At 58.7% G+C, this 18,632-nt stretch overlaps 1 protein-coding gene across 9 annotated transcripts in view; it reads right to left on the bottom strand.

The window, feature by feature from the left end:
• PHLDB1 (pleckstrin homology like domain family B member 1) overlaps positions 1-18,632 on the bottom strand; it is a 45,443-nt gene that overhangs the window by 7,842 nt on the left and 18,969 nt on the right. For 5 of the 9 annotated variants that reach the window (XM_079929474.1, XM_079929473.1, XM_079929470.1 and 2 more), the window contains 12 exons: positions 16,947-17,228; positions 16,216-16,356; positions 15,966-16,103; positions 13,135-13,374; positions 12,727-12,882; positions 10,364-10,474; positions 10,102-10,191; positions 5,487-5,627; positions 5,224-5,326; positions 3,694-3,988; positions 3,506-3,596; positions 1,968-2,114 (listed from right to left, as the gene is read on the bottom strand). In XM_079929474.1, the coding sequence (XP_079785600.1) occupies positions 1,968-2,114; positions 3,506-3,596; positions 3,694-3,988; positions 5,224-5,326; positions 5,487-5,627; positions 10,102-10,191; positions 10,364-10,474; positions 12,727-12,882; positions 13,135-13,374; positions 15,966-16,103; positions 16,216-16,356; positions 16,947-17,228 (1,935 nt within the window). Of the gene's footprint in view, positions 1-1,967; positions 2,115-3,505; positions 3,597-3,693; positions 3,989-5,223; positions 5,327-5,486; positions 5,628-6,997; positions 7,139-7,609; positions 7,784-8,174; positions 8,280-9,378; positions 9,523-10,101; positions 10,192-10,363; positions 10,475-12,726; positions 12,883-13,134; positions 13,375-15,965; positions 16,104-16,215; positions 16,357-16,946; positions 17,229-18,632 lie in introns of all 9 variants that reach the window. The other 4 variants (XM_079929475.1, XM_079929472.1, XM_079929478.1 and 1 more) reach the window with 3 other exon arrangements.

Here is an 18,632-nt window from a genome sequence, read left to right as displayed (position 1 = left end):
CTGCCATCACTCCCTCCCCACCCTCCTGGCTGTCACTCTGGTTTCATGGGGCTTTGGCCAAAGCAGGGACCTGGCACGCCTGTGCTGACTCCACCCAGGTCTGGGCAAACTGCTGAACGGCTCTACGCCTCAGTTTCCCAGACACAGCTGTCCTTGTCCTGTTCCTGCCCCTCCTCTCCCTCCTGGGCTGAATGGAACAAAGCAAAGGACCAGATGTGAACATGCTCTTGGAAGAAAAGCCCAATAAGAAGCCTGGTCTTGGGGGCTTCCCTGGTGGCGCAGTGGTTGAGAGTCCGCCTGCCGATGCAGGGGACACAGGTTCGTGCCCCGGCCCGGGAAGATCCCACATGCCGCGGAGCAGCTAGACCCGTGAGCCGTGGCCGCTGAGCCTGCGCGTCCAGAGCCTGTGCTCCGCAACGGGAGAGGCCACAACAGTGAGAGGCCCGCGTACCGCAAAAAAAAAAAAGAAGCCTGGTCTCTAACTTCCTGTGGGGCCTTGTTTGGGTCACAGTCCCTCTCTGGGCCTCCGTCTCCTTATATGTAAACAAGGGCTTTGAACTAGAGAATCTCTAAGGTCTGTTCCACCTCAAAATTTCTGATACTTAACTAGAATTCTCAGTCAACTGGAATTTTTTTCTCCTCTTTATTTCAAGGAAGAATGTTAGAATGACATGAAAAGGAAACATTACAAATTATTTAAAGAAGAAACAGGGACTTCCCTGGTGGTGCAGTGGTTAGGAATCTGCCTGCCAATGCGGGGGACACGGGTTCGAGCCCTGGCCCGGGAGGATCCCACATGCTGTGGAGCAGCTAAGCCCCTGCACCACAACTGCTGAGCAACCCCCGCTCGCCACAACTAGAGAAAGCCCGCACACAGCAACGAAGACCCAATGCAGCCAAAAATAAATAAATAAAAATAAATTTATTTAAAAAAAAAGAAGAAACAAAACGCTCAACTTCCCGGAGGTGCCCCAAAGATGAGCTGACGCCATCCACCTCCTCAAAGCTGGTGGCCCCTGCAGCCATTCCTGAGCCCTGGCGCAGGGGGATAGAGAAGAGTCCCAAAGAGACCACTGACAGAGACAGGAAAGGGGAACTAGGCATTTAGCCAAAGATTCCAAGCACAGAGATAAAAGTCACACACAGAGTTTCTTAATCATTTCTAAATTCCCGAGCCAACCTACCCCTTAGAATCCATGTTGCAGCAACATCAGGAAATCATGGAGCTATGATCGCCAGTCACTGCTGGGTAGGACCTCCACGCTGGGGAGGCCTATGGAAACCCCCAGAGGAAGGGACAACCTGTCTGAATCTCACAGGTTCTCCCAGGGGCCCAGGGTCTGGGACCAGACACATGAGTCGATTTCCCTGCCCAACCTAATTTCTCCCTCTCCCTTCAACTGCTCTGCTCAAGTCTCCTGTAGAAGGAAAAAGCCCAGGGTTGGCTTTTGTGTAAGGATGGATTCTTGTCCCAAGGAGAAACTAGTACGTTCTCTTTTGGAGATGTAAACCGAAAGTCAGAGTGAGGCCAGCTGCTGGTGGTGGGGCCTAGAGCCAAAAGGTCTGGTGGAGTGAGGCTAGGACAGCCACAAAGCACCAGAAGCAGGAGGGCATCAGGGACCGGGAAGGAGGTGCAGTGCAGACTCGTGAGGCCCCTGCGAGAGGCCAAGGGTAGCCACCCTGATTCTGACTCAGCTCCCATCACTGGAAGGCCTGTCCAGACCCTCTTCTCTAAAAGGTGGCCTGCCGCAACCCCACAACCCAATCAACACACACACACACACACACACACACACACACACACACACAGAGCGGGTCCCTGTTCCTTGGGGCCAAACAAGTCCCAGGTAGAATTCTGCTTGTGCAATCCTTTCTGGAGAGAACAGGCTCTACAGCCCAGCAGGGGTAGTACCCTGGGATATCCCGACCCCTCGTCAGCCCTACCCTTAAGCCCACCACCCACTCACCTGCGAGAACTGCTTCTCCCGCATCTTGACCTCCTTCTCCACGAGCTGATGCCTCCGGGTGCTCTCGCCCTGCAGCCTCCGTTCCACCTGCTCCCGCCGCCTCCGCTCCTCCTCCAGGGCCTGCCGCCTCAGCTCCATCTCCCGCTCCTGTCCCCAAAGCCAAGGCTCAGTGCCCACCACTGCCCTCTTCCCCCCCAAGTCCCTGCCACCCCTCCTCAGGCCGGGGCAGAGCCACAGGAGGCACCCACCTCAGAGGGCAGCCTGGCATGAGGGGCCATCATCCTCCAAGCCCACCCTCTCTAAGGACCTGGCTGACAAGGGTAAATGCTTTAAAGTGAGACCAACCTGGCTTCAAATCCTGGCTCTACCACCACTCTGAGCTCTGGACCCTGACAAACTCCCTAAGCCTCAGTTGCCTAATCTGTAAAATGGGACCAACTCCAGCCTACTCCTGGGATTGTAGCGAAAATTAAATGAGATCATGTGAGTAAATGCCCATCACTAACTCTGGCAGGAAGGAAGCACTCAATAAAAAAATGGGGCTTTTATAATTTTATCTGAATTCCTAGGACATGGATTGTCTAAACAACCTAATCGATAAGTGAAGGCCCTCTGAAACTCCAAATGAGAAACATTTATGGTTGAACTTCAGATTTTATGGGAAAAAAATGAACTTATGAAAGCCATTATCAAAAGATTTTCAGTCATTAAAACAAATCATTAAATACACAGCATGTGGGTGATGTTTTGTATGTCTTCATCAATGATAACAACCTTCATATTATTAACTCCCATCCGTCATTTCTTCCCAGCTCAACACTCAGCAGAACCTCCTTTTTCTCCTTTTGTCAAGAGATGTTTGTAAATCGGCCCTCCTCTGAAGTAAATAAGACTAAGAGGCCTTCTTTTCTGGTTGATCTCCTGCTCCCCGGGTTCCACTCTTAACTCCAGACATGCAGAATGCCCGGATGATAGAGACAGACGAGCTTCTGCAGACTCTCTATTTCACCTCCTCCCCAGGCACAGTTTCCTCAGCCTGGCTGCGCCCACGATGAACCCCTGGCCCCTCTGCTATGTCCCAGGCCCATCGGTAGGCAACGTGAGGCCCCCGCAGCCAACACCTCTGCTCTGGCTTGGACATCTGCCTTCTCTCTGTCCCCATCCTTCAACCCCAGGTCCTAGCCATCCCCAAGAGGAGTGACCTGGCACTCAGGTAGACAGGAATCAAAATTTCTGTGGTGGCCAAACGTCCACAGAGGTGAACACACAAAGACTGGACGCTCCCATACGGGAAGTTCACCGTTGGACACTGGGTGCTGCCTCCCCTTTTCCTAAGAGATGTGAAACTGGTCATCTCGCCAAGCCTCCGCATCCCCCACTTGAGGAACACAGGCTTTGAAAGCACTCTTCCTCAAGGGACTGCTGTGAGGACAATGTGGGTGAAGGGGCCTGGGGAGGAGCGGAGGCCCTTGGCGGGCGGAGGGCAGCCCCGGGGCCTCGCACCTCCTCCCGCCTCCCATGGCCCAGATCTGCCTCACCCTCGACTCCATGAGCCGGCTCTTCTCCGCATGGGCTTCTTTCAGCATCTTCTCCATTTCTTCCGTCTTCCCCACATCCAGGCCGCTGGCACTGGGGAGGCAAGGGGAGGAGGCACACGGTGGAGGCGGCGGCCCTGGTGTGGGCAGGACGGCGGCGGGCCGTCGGGTGGCGGCCGGGGCACGGGTACCTGGACATGGTGTCGGGGGAGCAGGCCGAGTTGCCCCCCGTAGAGATGCTGGTCTCCATGCTGTCTGAGCTCTCCAGGCTCAGCGTGTCGTAGGCATGCTCGCCCTCCTCCCCTCGCTCCCTGGACACCGGCAGGTGGTGCAGGATGGAGTGATGCAGGAGCTGCGGGAAGCCCGAGGGTCCTGCCGGGAAGGGCGCGGCCCCGTGCAGGGCGTCCCACTGGCACTGCGCCTCGGCCGCCGCCTTCTGCTTCAGCTCAGCCAACCGCCGCCGCTGCTCCTCAATCACCTGCTGCCCTGCAGGAGCGACAGGCGGGAGTCACGGGGGGCACCCCACCTCCCCAGGGAGGATGCCGGCTGCATCACAGACGGAGGGAGGAGGCGAGCAGGGAGAAGGGAACACGGGGCAGCCCCCTTGCCCCCCACCAGCTTCCCTGAAGCCCCCGCAGCTCCAGGTCCGGCTGCCCTGGCAACGCTTTGTCACCTGCACAACTGGCCACAGCCATGCAGCCTGACTTCAGCGCTCCCACTGTGTCCTGAGCCCACACGCGGCACCGAACCTGCCCAGGTGGGGCCCCGGCAGCACGACGGCCAGGTGGCTCCAGCTCACAACCATGGCCTGAATAGGTGGGCAGGGCACATGCACCTACCCTGCTGCTGGGGAAGGGTGATGCAAGAGATGCTGGGAGCCCCATGAGCACCCACATCAATGCAGACCCCGCGGCGATGCAGAAGCAGGAGTGCCAGTGGCAGGAAAGGAGGAAGGGGAGACGAGGCGGAGCACAGCTGAGGCAGGAGAGAGCTCAGCTGGCGGGGTGAGGCCAGCCCAACACCCCAACCCAACTCAGCCTGGGAGTCTGCCTGCGGGCAGTGGGGGCCTGGGCAGAATACATCATGCGGATGCCCGGGCAGGGGCTGCCTGGCCAAAGCAATGCCCTCAATGACCAACGTTCTACCTGCTGGGTCGTCAGTTGGGAGGGGCTCGGCAGGAAGCGACTCGACTGGTAGGGGGGCCCCGGGTAGAGACACAGAGGGGATGAGAGGGGAGAAAGGCAAGGACTTGGACTTTCAAAACAAACAAAACGCACACGAGCAACCAGGACTCCTGGGTCCCTAGAGACAATATCTTAGGGAAGCATTTGTGGAGGTCATCAAGTCCAACCCCCTGCCTCCAGACAGGATAACATCTATCTCTACTCAGGTCAACAAGCATTTCCCTTATTTGCTGCGGTCTCTAGGAAAGATCGCACAGCCACCAACCCCCCACCCCCCCACCGCCCCCCCACCCCCCCACCGCCCCCCCCCACCCCGCCCTGCCGACCCTTAGTCCCCTGCCCTTAGTCTTTTGATGAATAGCCAGGAATCTCTTCTTTAGGTATCTAATCCAAATCCTTTTTGCTCTTGCCTAGATCCCAATTAAAGGAAAAACATCCTGGGAAAGGCGTGGGCATGGATGAAGTAGTGGTGGGGAGTGCGTGGCAGATGTCCAGGGCCCCCAGGAGAGCAGGTGGGCTGGCGTTGCAGCCACTCACCCTTCTGCTGGAGGGCCAGCTGGCGCTTGGTCTCAATGTCCTGCAGCGTGGCTGCCAGGTTGCGAGGAAGGCTGCTTGTGCCATTCTGGGCGAGTAGAGTGCTCTGCGGAGGGAAACGGAGCATTGGGACCCGAGGCTCACAAGGCACCTCCTCCCACCCTCAAGGCCCTCATGGGAGGCTGTGACCTCTCTCCAGTGTGGCTGTCTCCATCCCCCACCATCACCACCCTGCCACGCACACAGCCCTCCCACTGTCCTCAGACCTTTGGGGAGGGGCTACGGCCCAAGGTAGCCACGCTGAGCTGGGAGGAGGAGGAGGAAGAGCCAGAGGAAGAGGGGAGGGGGCCGCTGCGGGTCCGGGGCAAGGGGCTAGTGGCCTCACCATCCATCTTGGAGCGGTAAACCTGGAGGGAAGAGACACTGTCTGGTATCCCCAGCTCCCCCACTGGCCACCATCCCCATGGCATCTAGGTGGCTGTGATCCAAGGTGCTGCCCCAGCTCCCGAGGCCTCTGTCTCTAGCTGACATCAGCACTGAGCCTCCTGGGCCAGCCCAACGGACAGATGCTATTGGCGGCCGCCAAGCCTCGTTTCCAGGCCGCTCCTCCTTGGGCCAATCCCTGGTCCAACACTGCATCTTAGAAGGGACCTTGTAAATCAACCCATGTGAGGAGTTAACACCAACGGGCAGAGCTGTACGGGAGACTGACTGGAGGCCGGGGCTCCCTCTGGTCCCAGCTCTGCTGCTAAGGGGCTGTGACCTTGGGCCATGCACCTCCCCACTCTGGGCCTTGGCTTCCTTATCTGCAAAAGGAGGGGGTAGGGCTAGATAAAATAATCGCCAAGCTCCCTCACAGCACTAATGTTCGGTGAATATGGTCTTTGGAGTCAAGAACCCTGGCCCTCAGTGTAGCCTCTGCTACTTCCTAGTTGTGTGACCTCGGAGAGATTACTTATCTTCTTGGGGCGGGGTGGGGGGGGCGCGCAGTGTTTGATCTGTAAAACGAGAGTTATCGTTATCTATCTCAAAGGCCTGTGGTAGTGATTAAATGAATCAAAACATGTAAAAATCTCAAACCAGCTGGGCACAATATAGAAATGTCACACAAACTACTTCCAAAGGAAATACGGAATTTTAGCTGAGATCACAGTCTTAGAGATGCAATGTCTTCACTCAAAGAATGAATCTTGAATGGGGCGTTGGGGGGTTGGGGGGTTCAGGCCCTCCAGCCGGTCAGTGGAGCAACACTTGGGGCAGAAGGCTGCCCGAATACTCTTCCCCCACCCCGAGGGCAGCAGCTTGCCACAGGCTCGAGCACGGCCACGCCCCCAATGGCAACTAGGAGGAGTCTTGGGCATGTCCTCAGGGCTATCACTTCAGAGCCTTTGTCCCATTCTGTCCTGCCTCCAAGTGTCACCCCTGGGGAGACCAGGAGAACAAAATACTGGCAACTCTCCTAGGACACACAAGTTCCAGAGACAACAGGCTCAAGAGTGCGTCAGGACAAGACCGAGTGAGAAGCTCTGGGGGTGAGGGCCACCGAGGACAGCATGAGGCACCGCCGCTCCAGAGCCTCCTTGCGTTGGACAGCCAAGCACGTCGAGCCCCGGACTCAGGAGGCTGGCCCTCCACGCCCGGAGTGCCAGGATGGCTGCCCAAGAGGAGACCCTCACTCCCCTCTCAGGGTCCAGAGGCCCCTGTTGCCCCAGCTGGATTAACCCCCCACCACCTAAGGCAGCACTGTGGGGTTGATGGATCGGCAAGGAGGGGTTACCTGCAGCTGACGGGAAGCTTTGGCGGGCAGAGGCGGGGGGGAGGAACGAGGGGAGGCTGCAGCGGGGCCGGTCCCCAGCCCGGCCATCAGCTCCTGGTACCACTGCTCTAAGTCTACAGCAGGGAGCAGCAGCTTCTCCATCTGGAGGGGGCACGGGGAGGAGGACAGGGGACAGGAGGGGAAGGATGGAGAGGAAAGGTCAAGGAGTGAGGGGAAAGGAAAGGAAAGGGGAGGAAAAAGGAAGAAAAGGGCAAAGAAAGGGGAAGGTTGGAGGAAGGGTAAAGGAAGACCATTATCAGGGAAACAGACAGGAAGGGAAAACAGGAACGAAGGAAGGGAGAAAGGAGAGCGTAAAGAGAAGAAAACACAGTGAGAAAACAGTTGCTGCGAACGTGCTAAGGGCAAAGAGAAACAGGGCACAACTCCCAGACCACAGACACGTGCTGCGCCAACCACGATGCCGGCCAGCCGGAGCACCGCCCCCCCGGCAGGCAGCGCTCCCCCCCGGGGGCCGGCTGAGGGCTGAGACGCCACTGTGCACGGGCAAAGCACACACAGACAGAGCCACGCCACTAGTGGGCTGCGGGTGGCAGGAACACACAGACCACCAACCTGGGCTGAAGGCGGGATAGAAGCGAAGGAGGAGGAAGAGGGCAGCGCGGGAAGAAGGCAGGTGGTGGGAACCAGGTCCTGGGAGGCAGGGGCCCAGGGAGGCAGGCCTGGCGCGGGTGCTGCGGGCACAGGCGAGGTGCCCCACATGGCCTTTAGCTGCTCAAGCGTCACGTACTTGGGGGAAGGCCAGACACAGGAGGGAATACAAGAGGTTAATGGGACGGGAACCCAAGAGATGGCCCTGCCCACGGGCAAGGGGAGGGTAAGAGGAGGACACAGAGAGCAGAGTAGGCTTGTAGAGCCCGGGAAAGCCAGGGTCCTCTCCGCAGGCTGCCCTCACGCTGGAGCAGAAGGCCTTCCCTCCTTGAGCCATCAGGAGCTGAAGGAAGATCCCGAAGCCCCAGGCAAGAGAGGGAACCACTCCCAAGCCCCGTGACGCCAGCTGCCCTTCTCCCTCACTGCTGAAGACAGACCCTGCTGCCCCCCCAACCCAGGCCTGAGGGGCAATCGAGAGCATCCATGAGGAGGCCCTTGGGCATAGGTGGGCTCACTCGGTGGCTGGTACCTCACTGTCAGGCAGGGGCTGGGCGAGCGCGCTGGGGGAGGTGGCAGAAGCATAGGGGTCCAAGCAGGAGCACAGCTGGAGAACCTCTGCCAGGCTCACATACTCCTAGGGTGCCCGGTGGGAGGGGGAAGGGTGGGCAGAGAACAGGTTAACAGGATTCAACCAGGTACCTGACATCCACACTCCATGCCAAAGGGCCATCACTCCATTCAATACAAAATCCACAGCAGGGGTGCGTGGGGAACTCAGCTGCCCACGGTGGCCTCAGCTGGCTGCCGGGCAGTGGGGTGGGGGGCAGAAAAGGGCCGGCAGAACTGACTGTCTGAAGGCTCTTCTTAACCTTCACTCTTGAGGTTGCCTTGGCATCCGGGCCCTGCCACGGGCAGACCCTGAAAGCCCATTCCTGGGTTTGCCCTGGGCTAGGGGCAGGTGAAGGAGCCCGAGGAAGGTCTTCCAAGAGTCCACCAGGGACCAGGACCCACCTCCCAGAGAGCCTTTCTGTCTCCAACACCTTGGGCCTCCCCAGTGAGGCACACACAGGTATCACCAAGCGCCAGTCACAGCATTCCCACGGGTCCCCTCACACCCCATCTGCTGGAGCCGGAGCCGGAAGGAACAGGAACCGGAGGCACCACTAGGGCCTGAGCAACACAGGCCCTGAGAAAGAAGCCTTAGCAGGGAGTGGCCAAAAGCCCAGATAGAAAAACCAGCCCACTGCCCGAAGGTTAGGACTTGGAAAGATGCTCACACGCCAGATTGTGGGTTGGGAAATCAGGGACTGTTGTATTCTCTGAGCAAATCCTTAGAATTCTGAGCTTATCTAGGTGCTGGGGACATGGTAGGCATCCAAAATGCATGCAGAATCAAAGTACAGGATCCTAAGCCTGCCCTATCCAGGGGAGCCCACCCTGACCTAGCTCCAGAGGGGGACCCTCCTCAGGGGTCACAGAAAAGGAAAATGAGCTAGCAGGTCCAGTGTGTCGTGAGGACGGATGGATGGCATGCAGAATATATGCAAATTTATATGCAAATTAATGCTCTGATTTTGCATGGACTGCCCAGGCACCTATGGAACAAACTCTGGCCAGACAAAGGATTACTGCCACGCGCCCTTCAGCTGGGCCATTGGGAGGAGCTGAGCACAGCTCAGCAAGCAGGCAGACAGGCAGTGAGTACAGCAGAGCAGGCAGTTAGCTGCGATTACCTCTTGTGCTTTGGGGCAGAGCTGAGTGGAAGCAGGTGGGGTTAAGGGACCAGAGGAGGCCCCAGCCTGAGAAGACCCTGGGAAGGGACTCAGAGCCGCCATCCCCGGCCCCACCTCTGAGGACTCGGAGATGAGCAGTTCAGCCTACAGAGAGGGTACGTGTGAGGGGCCTCACCCCTCACACTCAGCCCAGCCACCCCACCCCAGGCCCAAATTGTTTGCACAATGAGGCAGGAAACTTGGCACGTCCTGGTTGGACCTCACACACCAGGCAGGCAGAGACTCAGGAAAGAATGAGCCCCAATGCCCACTTCTGAGCCTGTAGCCTAGTTGCAGACAGAAGCCCAGGGAGCTCCAAGATCAGGACCCCTAGATCCTTATGCTGCCCCTTGAGCTGAGTCCACCCAGCCCTAGCCCTTACCAAACCTCTGAGCTGCCATCCTCCCCACCCATGCCTCCTGAATCCCCCAGATGTATTCAGTCACCCGAAATGGTAAGATCGGTGGGCTCCTGGGGCCCAGAAAGGCAGCTGAAAAGAAGCAGCTGGTAGCCATAGAGCATCCAATCCCAGACCTCAGAGCCATCCCTACTCAAATTTCTCCGGTTCAGGAAAATGCCCCCATATTCAACCTCAGCTGTTGGGGTGAAGGCCCCATGTGTTGCTCCAGAGCCTCCCAGGAGACCCCTTGGGCCTGAGGCTGGGGCCCAAACCAACCATGTTACCTCTTTGAGGGTCGACGTGGTCTTCGGGAAAGCCCTGCCCCCTGTGAGAGAGTGGTATCTTCTTTCCAACATAGCCAGTTTCTCCTTCTCCTGCAAGCCCAAAGCGGCAGAATCAGAAAGGAGTGGGAGTGGGGCAAGGGGCCCCAAGTAAAGGGGGATCCCACCTGGCTGGCCAGTCTCCACCCCAGCCCTTCTGCACTCACCTCCCACTCGCCCAGCCCCTCGCCAGCCCTCATCCCCCGCCCAACCTGACTGGGGCTACCTTCTGCAGCAGCTGCAGGGAGGCATTCTTATCCCGGGCTAGGCGTTCTGACTCTTGCACAGCCTGGGACCGGATCTGCCCAGCCTGACTGTCCAGGACCGCCAGGCGCTCCTGGAGGAGATGGGGGGTAGTGGGTCAGACCCTGGAGAGACAGGGCTGAGCCCAAGGTGAGGCTTGGCCATCTCTGCTGCCCAGAGACCCTGGGCTTGGGTGAAGGGAATCAACTAGCCCTTCTGTTCGGCCTCATCTCACCCAAGGAAAACGCAGGCTGCTGTGGTCGGCTCCCTCACCCCTCCCTCGACCAGTGACCCCATGCCACCAGGCACACCAGCCAGAACTCAAGTTCCCAAATCTCTCTCCCCGCCCGCCCCAGTCAACGTGTCCGGAATCCCAGACATGCTGAAACATTCTCCACCTGCCCCCGTGCTTCCATCCCACTGCCACCACCCCAACCCAGGCCCTCTGTTTCCTGGCCTGGACTTCTTCACCAGCCTCCTGCTTCCACTCTCTCAACTTTCTGATCCACCCCTACACGGCCACAGATAGCTTCCTAAAATGGACTTTGAGGTTTGTTTTCGTTTGCTTGCTTGTTTGAATTTTCTCATCTTTTTAGAATGTATATTACTTGAATAATTTTTTTTTTAATCCACGAGTAAGGGTCATCAGTCCTCTTCTCAGCAACTCCTCATTATTCACAGGATAAAGCACAAATCCCTCAGCCAGCACTCAAGGGCTCCTGGAACTGGGCCTCCACTTTCCACCCTCCCTCCTACCCTGAGCCCTCGGCGGCGTGCACTCAGCTCGGCCCTATTGTAATGTCAGCGGTGCAGGTGTACACTCCCAGGCCTTTCTTATACGGTTCTCCTTGCCAGGAATGCTGCCCTGTCTTCTCCACCCATCAAGAGCTTATTTATCCTCCAAGACCAGACCCAATGCTATCTTCTCTCCAACATCTTCCTTGATCACCACTCAATTCCTTTGCTCCTTGCTCTGTGCTCAAATTATTCCATATCACCATTTGCCTTGTATTGCTGTTACTTGTGAATATATGTCTCCATCACCACCACCCCGCCCAAGCTGTCCGATCCAAGGGCCGGGCCAGTTTCTTTTTTGTCTCCATATCCCCAGTAGGGCTTAGCGCAATGCCTGGCTCAACAATCATGTGCTAAAAGGAAACGAAAAGATAATAAGTGAGAGAGAAGGAGAGGGGCTCCAGGAAAATGGGCTGGGTTTATCCAAGGAGGGCTTCCTGAAAGAGGAGGCCTTAAACTATCACCATGAAGAGCAAGACATAGGAGAGAAGGGAGGGAAGAAGGGAGCTGTACTAAATCTGGGGTCAGCCCAAGCAGACTGAAGCAGACCAGGTGGTAATCCTCACAACAAGATCTGCAATTTACTGAGAACCTGTCAGGACCCAAGAACTCTGCTAAATGCTTTGCACGTGTTACCTCACTTAACTCTCTTACGAGGCAGATGCCTTTATGCCCATTTCACTGATAGGCAGATGCATTTGTAAGGCAGAGCAGCTCAGGGAGAGAAGCAAGGGATCTGGACTCAGGGGGAAGTCCAGTGGCTCCCCACTTACCACCAAACTAGCCCCACTTTTTGATACCCCTCCCCAAGCTCACTGCCCTCACCTCCCACCCACTCACTCCAGCCTGGCAAAGTGCACATGCATGCATATGTGTGCACGGACACTCAACTCTCAGCCACAGGTGTGTGGGCCGCCTGGCTCCTCCCCCTTCTCCTCACCCACACCTTCCTAACCCTTGCTTAACACAAGGCTCCTCCCAACTTTACATCCCCGCCCCAATACCCTGTCCTGGTCTGGCTGAGATCAGGAGACATCAGAGCATCTGGAGCTCCAGAACCAGCCAGGATGCGATACCAAATCCCCTTGTTTTACGGCTCAGCTGAGCCAGGGCTGGGCCAAGGCTGGAACCCAGGTGATGCCTTTCTAGTACCCCTGGCAGGCTCTAATATCCAGATCTCTGGTCTTTGTATGTGTCCCAGCACTTCCATCAGAGAGCTCTACAAGGGCAGGAGCAAGTCTCCTCTTCAGCGCCCTCCTCCATCTCCGTTTCTCCCTGCCCTGCCCAGCCAGGGCCCAGCTCTGAATGTGAGCCCAATCCACTTTCCAAGGGAGGACTGGGGGGAGTCAGAGCTTAATAACAATAGTTATTGTTCACCGAGTGCTTACTATGATCATGTCCTATGCTGTCTTCACACACATCATCTCCTTTATCGCTCACAACAGCCTGTTATTGTTCTTGTTTTACAGATGAGGAAACCGAGGCTCAGCAAGGTGAAGTCAAGCCGGCACTGCGGGCCTCGCGGCAGGGATGGGGGCCGGGGGGGCGCACCTTCCTCTTGGCGATGCTCCGGAGCAGCTCGGCCTTGCTCCGGAGCAGCCCTTGGCCAGCCAGCTCGCGCTCCTCCTCCACGCGGCTCTCCCGCTCCAGCTGCTGGAACTCCAAGTCTTCAAAGAGCTTTGTCTCAGTCTCCAGGGCTTCTGCCTCCTTGAACGACAGTGACAAAGGGGATCGGGTGGTGCTCACGATACCACTCTGCGCCTGGAAGGCCAGTTCACAGAGGTGAGACTTCTGGGGGCTGGACCCGGGGAAACGGAGGAAGGGACCTGCCCCCACCCCGCCCCCTTTCCTCCGCTCGGCTCTGCCCCTTTGCCGCGCAGCGCTGCCTGCAGTAGCAGAAAGGAGAACCTCCACCCCCACCCCAACCCTTCCCTGTCCCCTCCAAGCCACAACACGGACCCTGTCGTCCGGCAGGTACTGCAGGGCCCAGGCGGTCCCGGCCCACCGCTCCTCTCTTCCGGGCGGGCGGCCCTCGGGGGCGGGGAGGGGGCGGGGGCTGGTGAAACTGACCCTTCTCAGCTGCTCCTGTAACTGTTCCCGCACTGACTCGGGGCAGTTATCGAGCTGCGTCTGGAGCTCGGCGTAGAGCGCCTGGCGGGCCTCCAGGTGCCTCCGTCCCGCGGCCAGCTCCGCCCTCTCCTGGTCGCCGGAGGGGGAGGGGGCGGGCACAGGGGAGAAACAGAACACACACTCCTCAACTCCGGCCCGGGGCAGCGGCGGCGCGGGGCGGGGCGCAGGGAAGGGGGGTGGGGTGCGGGGAAAAGAGAAAGAAGGCGGGGAATGAAAGGAGTTTAACCAGGAGAGGAGAGAGCAAACAGGAGAAAGTGAAATAAGGAGGAAGAGGTGCAGGGTGGGAAAGGCAAAGAGCTGGGGTGTGAGACAGGACTGGAGGTGCAGGCGATGGTGTCACAGGCAGGGGTGTGGGTCCCAGGCAGAAATGTTGGTCTCTTGGAGTCCCTTGAACTAGAAAGGTTTGGGCAAGTCCTAGGAAGAGGCCCTCTGTTTTCTCTCCAAACCAGTCAAAGACAAAGCTGGTTCCACATCACAAACACGGAGCCTCTAGCTGCTGTTCCTCCCCCTCTTCCGCTTCCCAGAGACCAAAATTTAACCCTGGGAAAAGGGTAGAGTTGGTGGGGATTAAATCCAGGGGTTGGGTGTGAATTGGGAGCCGAGGATGTTAAAGCTACAGCCGTGCAGTGGAGGGGACCCCAACCCAACCCCCTTGGCCTCCCCACCTCCTGCCCAGGATGGGGGTGGGGTGCTGGCACTGCAGGCTGAACTTCAGTAGGATGAGGGTTGCAATTAGTTCGGCCCGTTGCCATGGTAATAGGAGCCCCAGGAGTGGGTACAGAGAGGAGGTGGATGGCTCTGTCTGGGGCGAGATGACACCTCTGAGGGTGGGAAGGGGGGATGCAGGGAGGAGCTGGTGAGTCACCCCTCCGAAGGACAGGCAGAGGAGAAACTGTGATTACTGATCTCAAAGCCAGAATGGGGCCATGGGCTGGGCGCTGGGGAGGGAAGCTGAGGGAACCTTCCCCACTGCCACCACCACCGTGGCCACCACCATCACCACCTCCACCTCAAATAACTGGGCCCAGAGAGAAGGCAAAGTCCATGCCTCCAGGCAATGCCAGGTCAAGGAGAAATGAGGTTAGACAGGTTCCTGCTGAAATGCTGAGCTTCACCCTGGAGTCCCTGTGCTGAACCCTGCCTCTGTCCCCCCTCCACCCCACGCCCCCATCCTCATCCAGGAGAGGAGGACCTGATCAGTCCAGTTTCTGAGGTCCAAGCACTTCCCCATGCTTGGACTCAGCCTTTGCAATACCCTATGTTCTGAATGGATCAGGGGTGGGAGTGGGGAGAGACCTACCCCTTCCCACCCTCTGGTTGGAGTATCTGAAATTGGGAAGCCCCAGAGGAAAGCTAGGAAGGGTAGCCACTGTGTGGCAGAGAGCCCCTGTCCGTGCCCTCCCCAGGCCATGCCACCACCACTGGACCTCCTCGTCCCTCCACTCAGGAGGGAAGACAGGTGACGACAGCCCGCCTCTCCTCTGTGCAGGAAACTGCAAACAGTCTGTGGAGGCCGCACCCTGGCTTTTCCAAATGAGAGGAGCTCTTTGGACCGAGAGGCTCCTCGGCCAAGCATTTCCCCCAATTTTGTACCCCTCCTGCCAATGCCCCACTGAGCAAAGTGGAGCTGTGCCCCCTGCCCATTCCTTTCTGATCAAAACCCTGGGGTCCCACACCAAGAACGGAAGGAGGCAACATTAGAGGGGAGGGGCCAAGGGCACAGGGGTGCCCGTGGAGTTAGTGCAAAAGCAGGCACGGCTCAGCCCTGCCTGGGTGGCACTGGCAGTTAGGGACATGCAGAGAGCCCAGGACAGTGATTAGAGGGGGCGTTAGTGCAGGCCTGGTTGGTAAGCATGGAGTTAATTTGGCACAGAATTTGGGAGTGTGGTTTTGGGGTCCAGAGCCAAAGCTCCAAAAAACAGGGTGGGAGGGTCACAGAATTGTTAAGAGCTTCAAAACTGAGGGGCCGGAGGAAGACACTCTCAAAAAATCCAGAAGGAGAATTAATTCTTGGAAAAATACTGTCAAGTCCAGAAATAGGTGGCCCCTCTCCACTTCGGAGCTTTTGGCACGTTGTTGGACATCTTGGGCGTGGCTGACACGGCCCCTGTGGGATGGAGCGGCCCCAGCAGGCTGGCACGAAATCTGAAAGGGCCAGGGGCAGGAGCTGGGACCATCTGGGATGGGAGGCTGCAGATCCTGAAGGCTCAAGGGAAACAGAGACCTGAGGGCCATCTCCCAAAGACCACATCCTGAGCACCGGAGCCACGCTTGGAGGCGGATGTCCTCCAGATGCAGACACCCAGACCTGAATCACTCCCCAGCACCAGTGCCTTGGGCCGTGCTCACCGCCCAAGAAGGGGCTTCGGCACTTCCTAGAAGGGGCACGAAGGGCCTAGAATGGCAGGCACCCAGGCACCCAGATGTAGAACAGAGACCCAGGCAGAGGAGACCCCAGACACCAGCCCAGACCCTGGCAGCGCCCTCCAAGCTGGTACTTTCCACGGAGAATAAGGCCCCCTGCCCCAGAAGGGGCCCAGAGACCAGCCGGGCTGCAGGATGAACAATGAGGTAAGAGGTTAGGGGCCCCAGAGAAGGCATCTCTCCTCTTCTCCCAGGCCACAGGCGCCCGGCACTGAGCCAGGCCTGGGGTGGGTTACCTTGTCCCTCTCCTTTTGGATGCCCGTCTCCAAGGTCACCAGCTTCTCCTGCAGCTGGTCCAGCGCCTTCTGCTCCTTCTGCAGCAGCGCGCGCTCTGCTTCCCTCTCCCCCTGCAGCAGTGCCCGCTCCATTTCAGCCTGGAGGCAACAGCAGGGTCCACGTCAAGGCCACTCAAGGCAGCTGGACTCGGGCCACTCTGGGGCCATCACTGTGCCCGGGGAGGAGCCCAGCCAGGGCCCTCGCTCTCACCTCTCGGGCCGACTCCTGCAGCTGCTGCTCCAACTCCTTCACCCGGACTTTCAGCTGCCCCACTCGCCCCAGCACCTGAGCCCGCTCCTCTTCCAGGGCCAGCACCTCTCCCTGGAGCTTGGCACTGGGTGCATCTTCGTGCTGGAGGGGAGGGGAGCCATCAGCTAGGGAAGCCTCTAGAGCCTTCCAGGATGAGACTACGGAAACGGATCCGCATTTCTCAGGGTGCTTGGAAGGGGCAGCTGGACTGAGATAGGAGGAAGCTCCCCTCCCCGCACAGGGAGCAATACAGCTTGGCTGAAAGTAACAGACTCACCACCGGGTGCCAGGCCCGGGTGGGGCTCCAAGGAAAGCCAGGTCGTAAAGCATATTTATAGCTTGGGAAACTCATCAACACCTCCCCCTCTTCCTTGCCTCCTCTTTTTTTTTTGGCCCTGCTACTGGATACGCGGGACCTTAGTTTCCGGAGCAGAGATCGTGGAACCCACACGCCCTGCGCGGAGTCTTAACCAGTGGACTGCCAGGGGAGTCCCACCTCCTCATTTCTACACCCTGATGTCGGCCCAAACTTCATATACTTCCCCCTCGCTGGGCCTTGGCATCCACCACACACGCGTGCCTCCTCGGCCTGCGGCAGGCTGGCCTGCGGCAGGCCACCCCGCGTCCCACCTCCTGCTGGGTCCCACCTCCTGCTGGGTCCCACCTCCTGCTGGGTCCCTGCTGGGTCCCACCTCCTGCTGGGTGCTCTCCGTGCTACTGCACTCCTCCTTGAGATTCTCCTCATCCGAGCGCTCCACAGTCTCCCACAGGCGTTGGGTGGCACCTCCAGGCTCCTCGTTGCTCCGCGCAGAGGCCCCAGTGCCCCCCACAAGGCCTCGTGAGGGCCTCCGGCCGGCCAGAGCCAAGGCTGCGGCGGCCTCCCCGATGCTGGGCAGCTCCCCGGCCTCAGGTCCCCCGTCGGCCCGGCTGTACTCGGCGCATAAATTCAGGATGGTCTCCAGGCGCTGTCGTTCCTGGGGAGGGTGGACAGAGCAGGGCGTAAGGGGAGGAGGCTGGGTCCCAGGAGGGCTAGAGCCAGGCATGGTGTCCCGTCAGGAGAGAGGACTAGGACACTAGGGGCTCGGCGTCAGAATCAAGTCAGGAGAGCCCAGAGCCCAAGGTCTGGGGAGGCAGAGGGAAGGAGGGCGGGTGCCCCAGAGGCGGGCAGGAGGAACCGGGCTGTCGTGCCACCTGCCCACGCGGCCAGCCCCTCCCGTCTTCCTGTTTCCTCTCCCTTCTCATTCTGTCCCAGGGTGGGCTTCCTCGTGAACACACAGGGACACACCCAGACGCACCCAGAAACACATGCTGGTAGGCAGGTAAAGAACACAATGAGACACAGATAAACACGCAGGTGTTCATGCTGACATGGATACACGTAGATCCAAAGACACCTGGGCCCACAGAGACACCGCCGCATATCAGCACTGACACACAAAGACACAACACGTACCCCGGGCCTGTATTAACAGGCAGCTACGCACAAACACACCAGTCCTGACATGCACAAACGCACACTGGCACACACACAGATAAACACAGTCTAGCACACAGACAGGTGGGCACCGACCCACACAGGCAGGGCCGGAGCACAGACCCAGGGGCCCACAGGGACCTGACACAGGTTTACACAAAGATGTGCTTAGCATGTATACACCCTGCCCGAGAGGCCTGGGCCACAGCCCTCCTCATGCCCATCTCAGCTCCAGTCACCCTCTGGCAGCCCCTGGCTCCTTCCCAGCAGGCCGCGCAGCTGCCAGCACTTGAACGCCTGGGCCCAGGTGTCAGTGCTCTGTGGCCCGGCTGCTGCATCCGCCCCCTTCCCACACAGCCCACCCAGATACCTCCCAGGGGCCTAAGAAGGTGAAGGAGGGATAGTACTCCAGACTTGGGGCTTCCCCCAGACTCTCTCTGTGGTCCCTCAACCTCTGGTGTCTCTCACCAGTTTGGCCAGGACCCCCCAGACACTTACCCAGCTTCCCTCCTGCTGCTTACCCAGTTCCATAGCAAGAAAACCAGGAACAGAGTCTCAGCACCCAGGAGGCTGGGCCAGTGCCCCCGCCCCTGCCCCAGGACCAAGATAAGCAGCCAGCCCGGTGGAGGTGGGAGGGGCAGGGCAGGCAGCCTCCAAGATTTAAAGTGACAGGTGGGGCAGGTAAGGGCTGGGGAGGCACGTGGCGCGGGGCAGGGGAGGGGGCGGGAAGGCTGAATGGAGTTGAGGGAGGCTGGCCCCACCACTCTGCCTGTGCCAGGTTCACTGCCCCCTCTCCAGGATGAGACCCCAGCGGGGGGCAAGCACTCTTGTCCAGGCCAGGCAAAAACAGAAGATATAGTAACTTACAAGACTGGGGGTCCTGCCTCATCCCTCCCAGACCCAA

This window comes from Stenella coeruleoalba (genome assembly GCF_951394435.1).
Source record: "Stenella coeruleoalba genome assembly, chromosome: 8".
Classification (NCBI taxonomy): domain Eukaryota; kingdom Metazoa; phylum Chordata; class Mammalia; order Artiodactyla; family Delphinidae; genus Stenella; species Stenella coeruleoalba.
The sequence above is the reverse complement of the archived record's forward strand: the minus strand, read 5'-3'. Positions and strand labels throughout refer to the sequence as shown.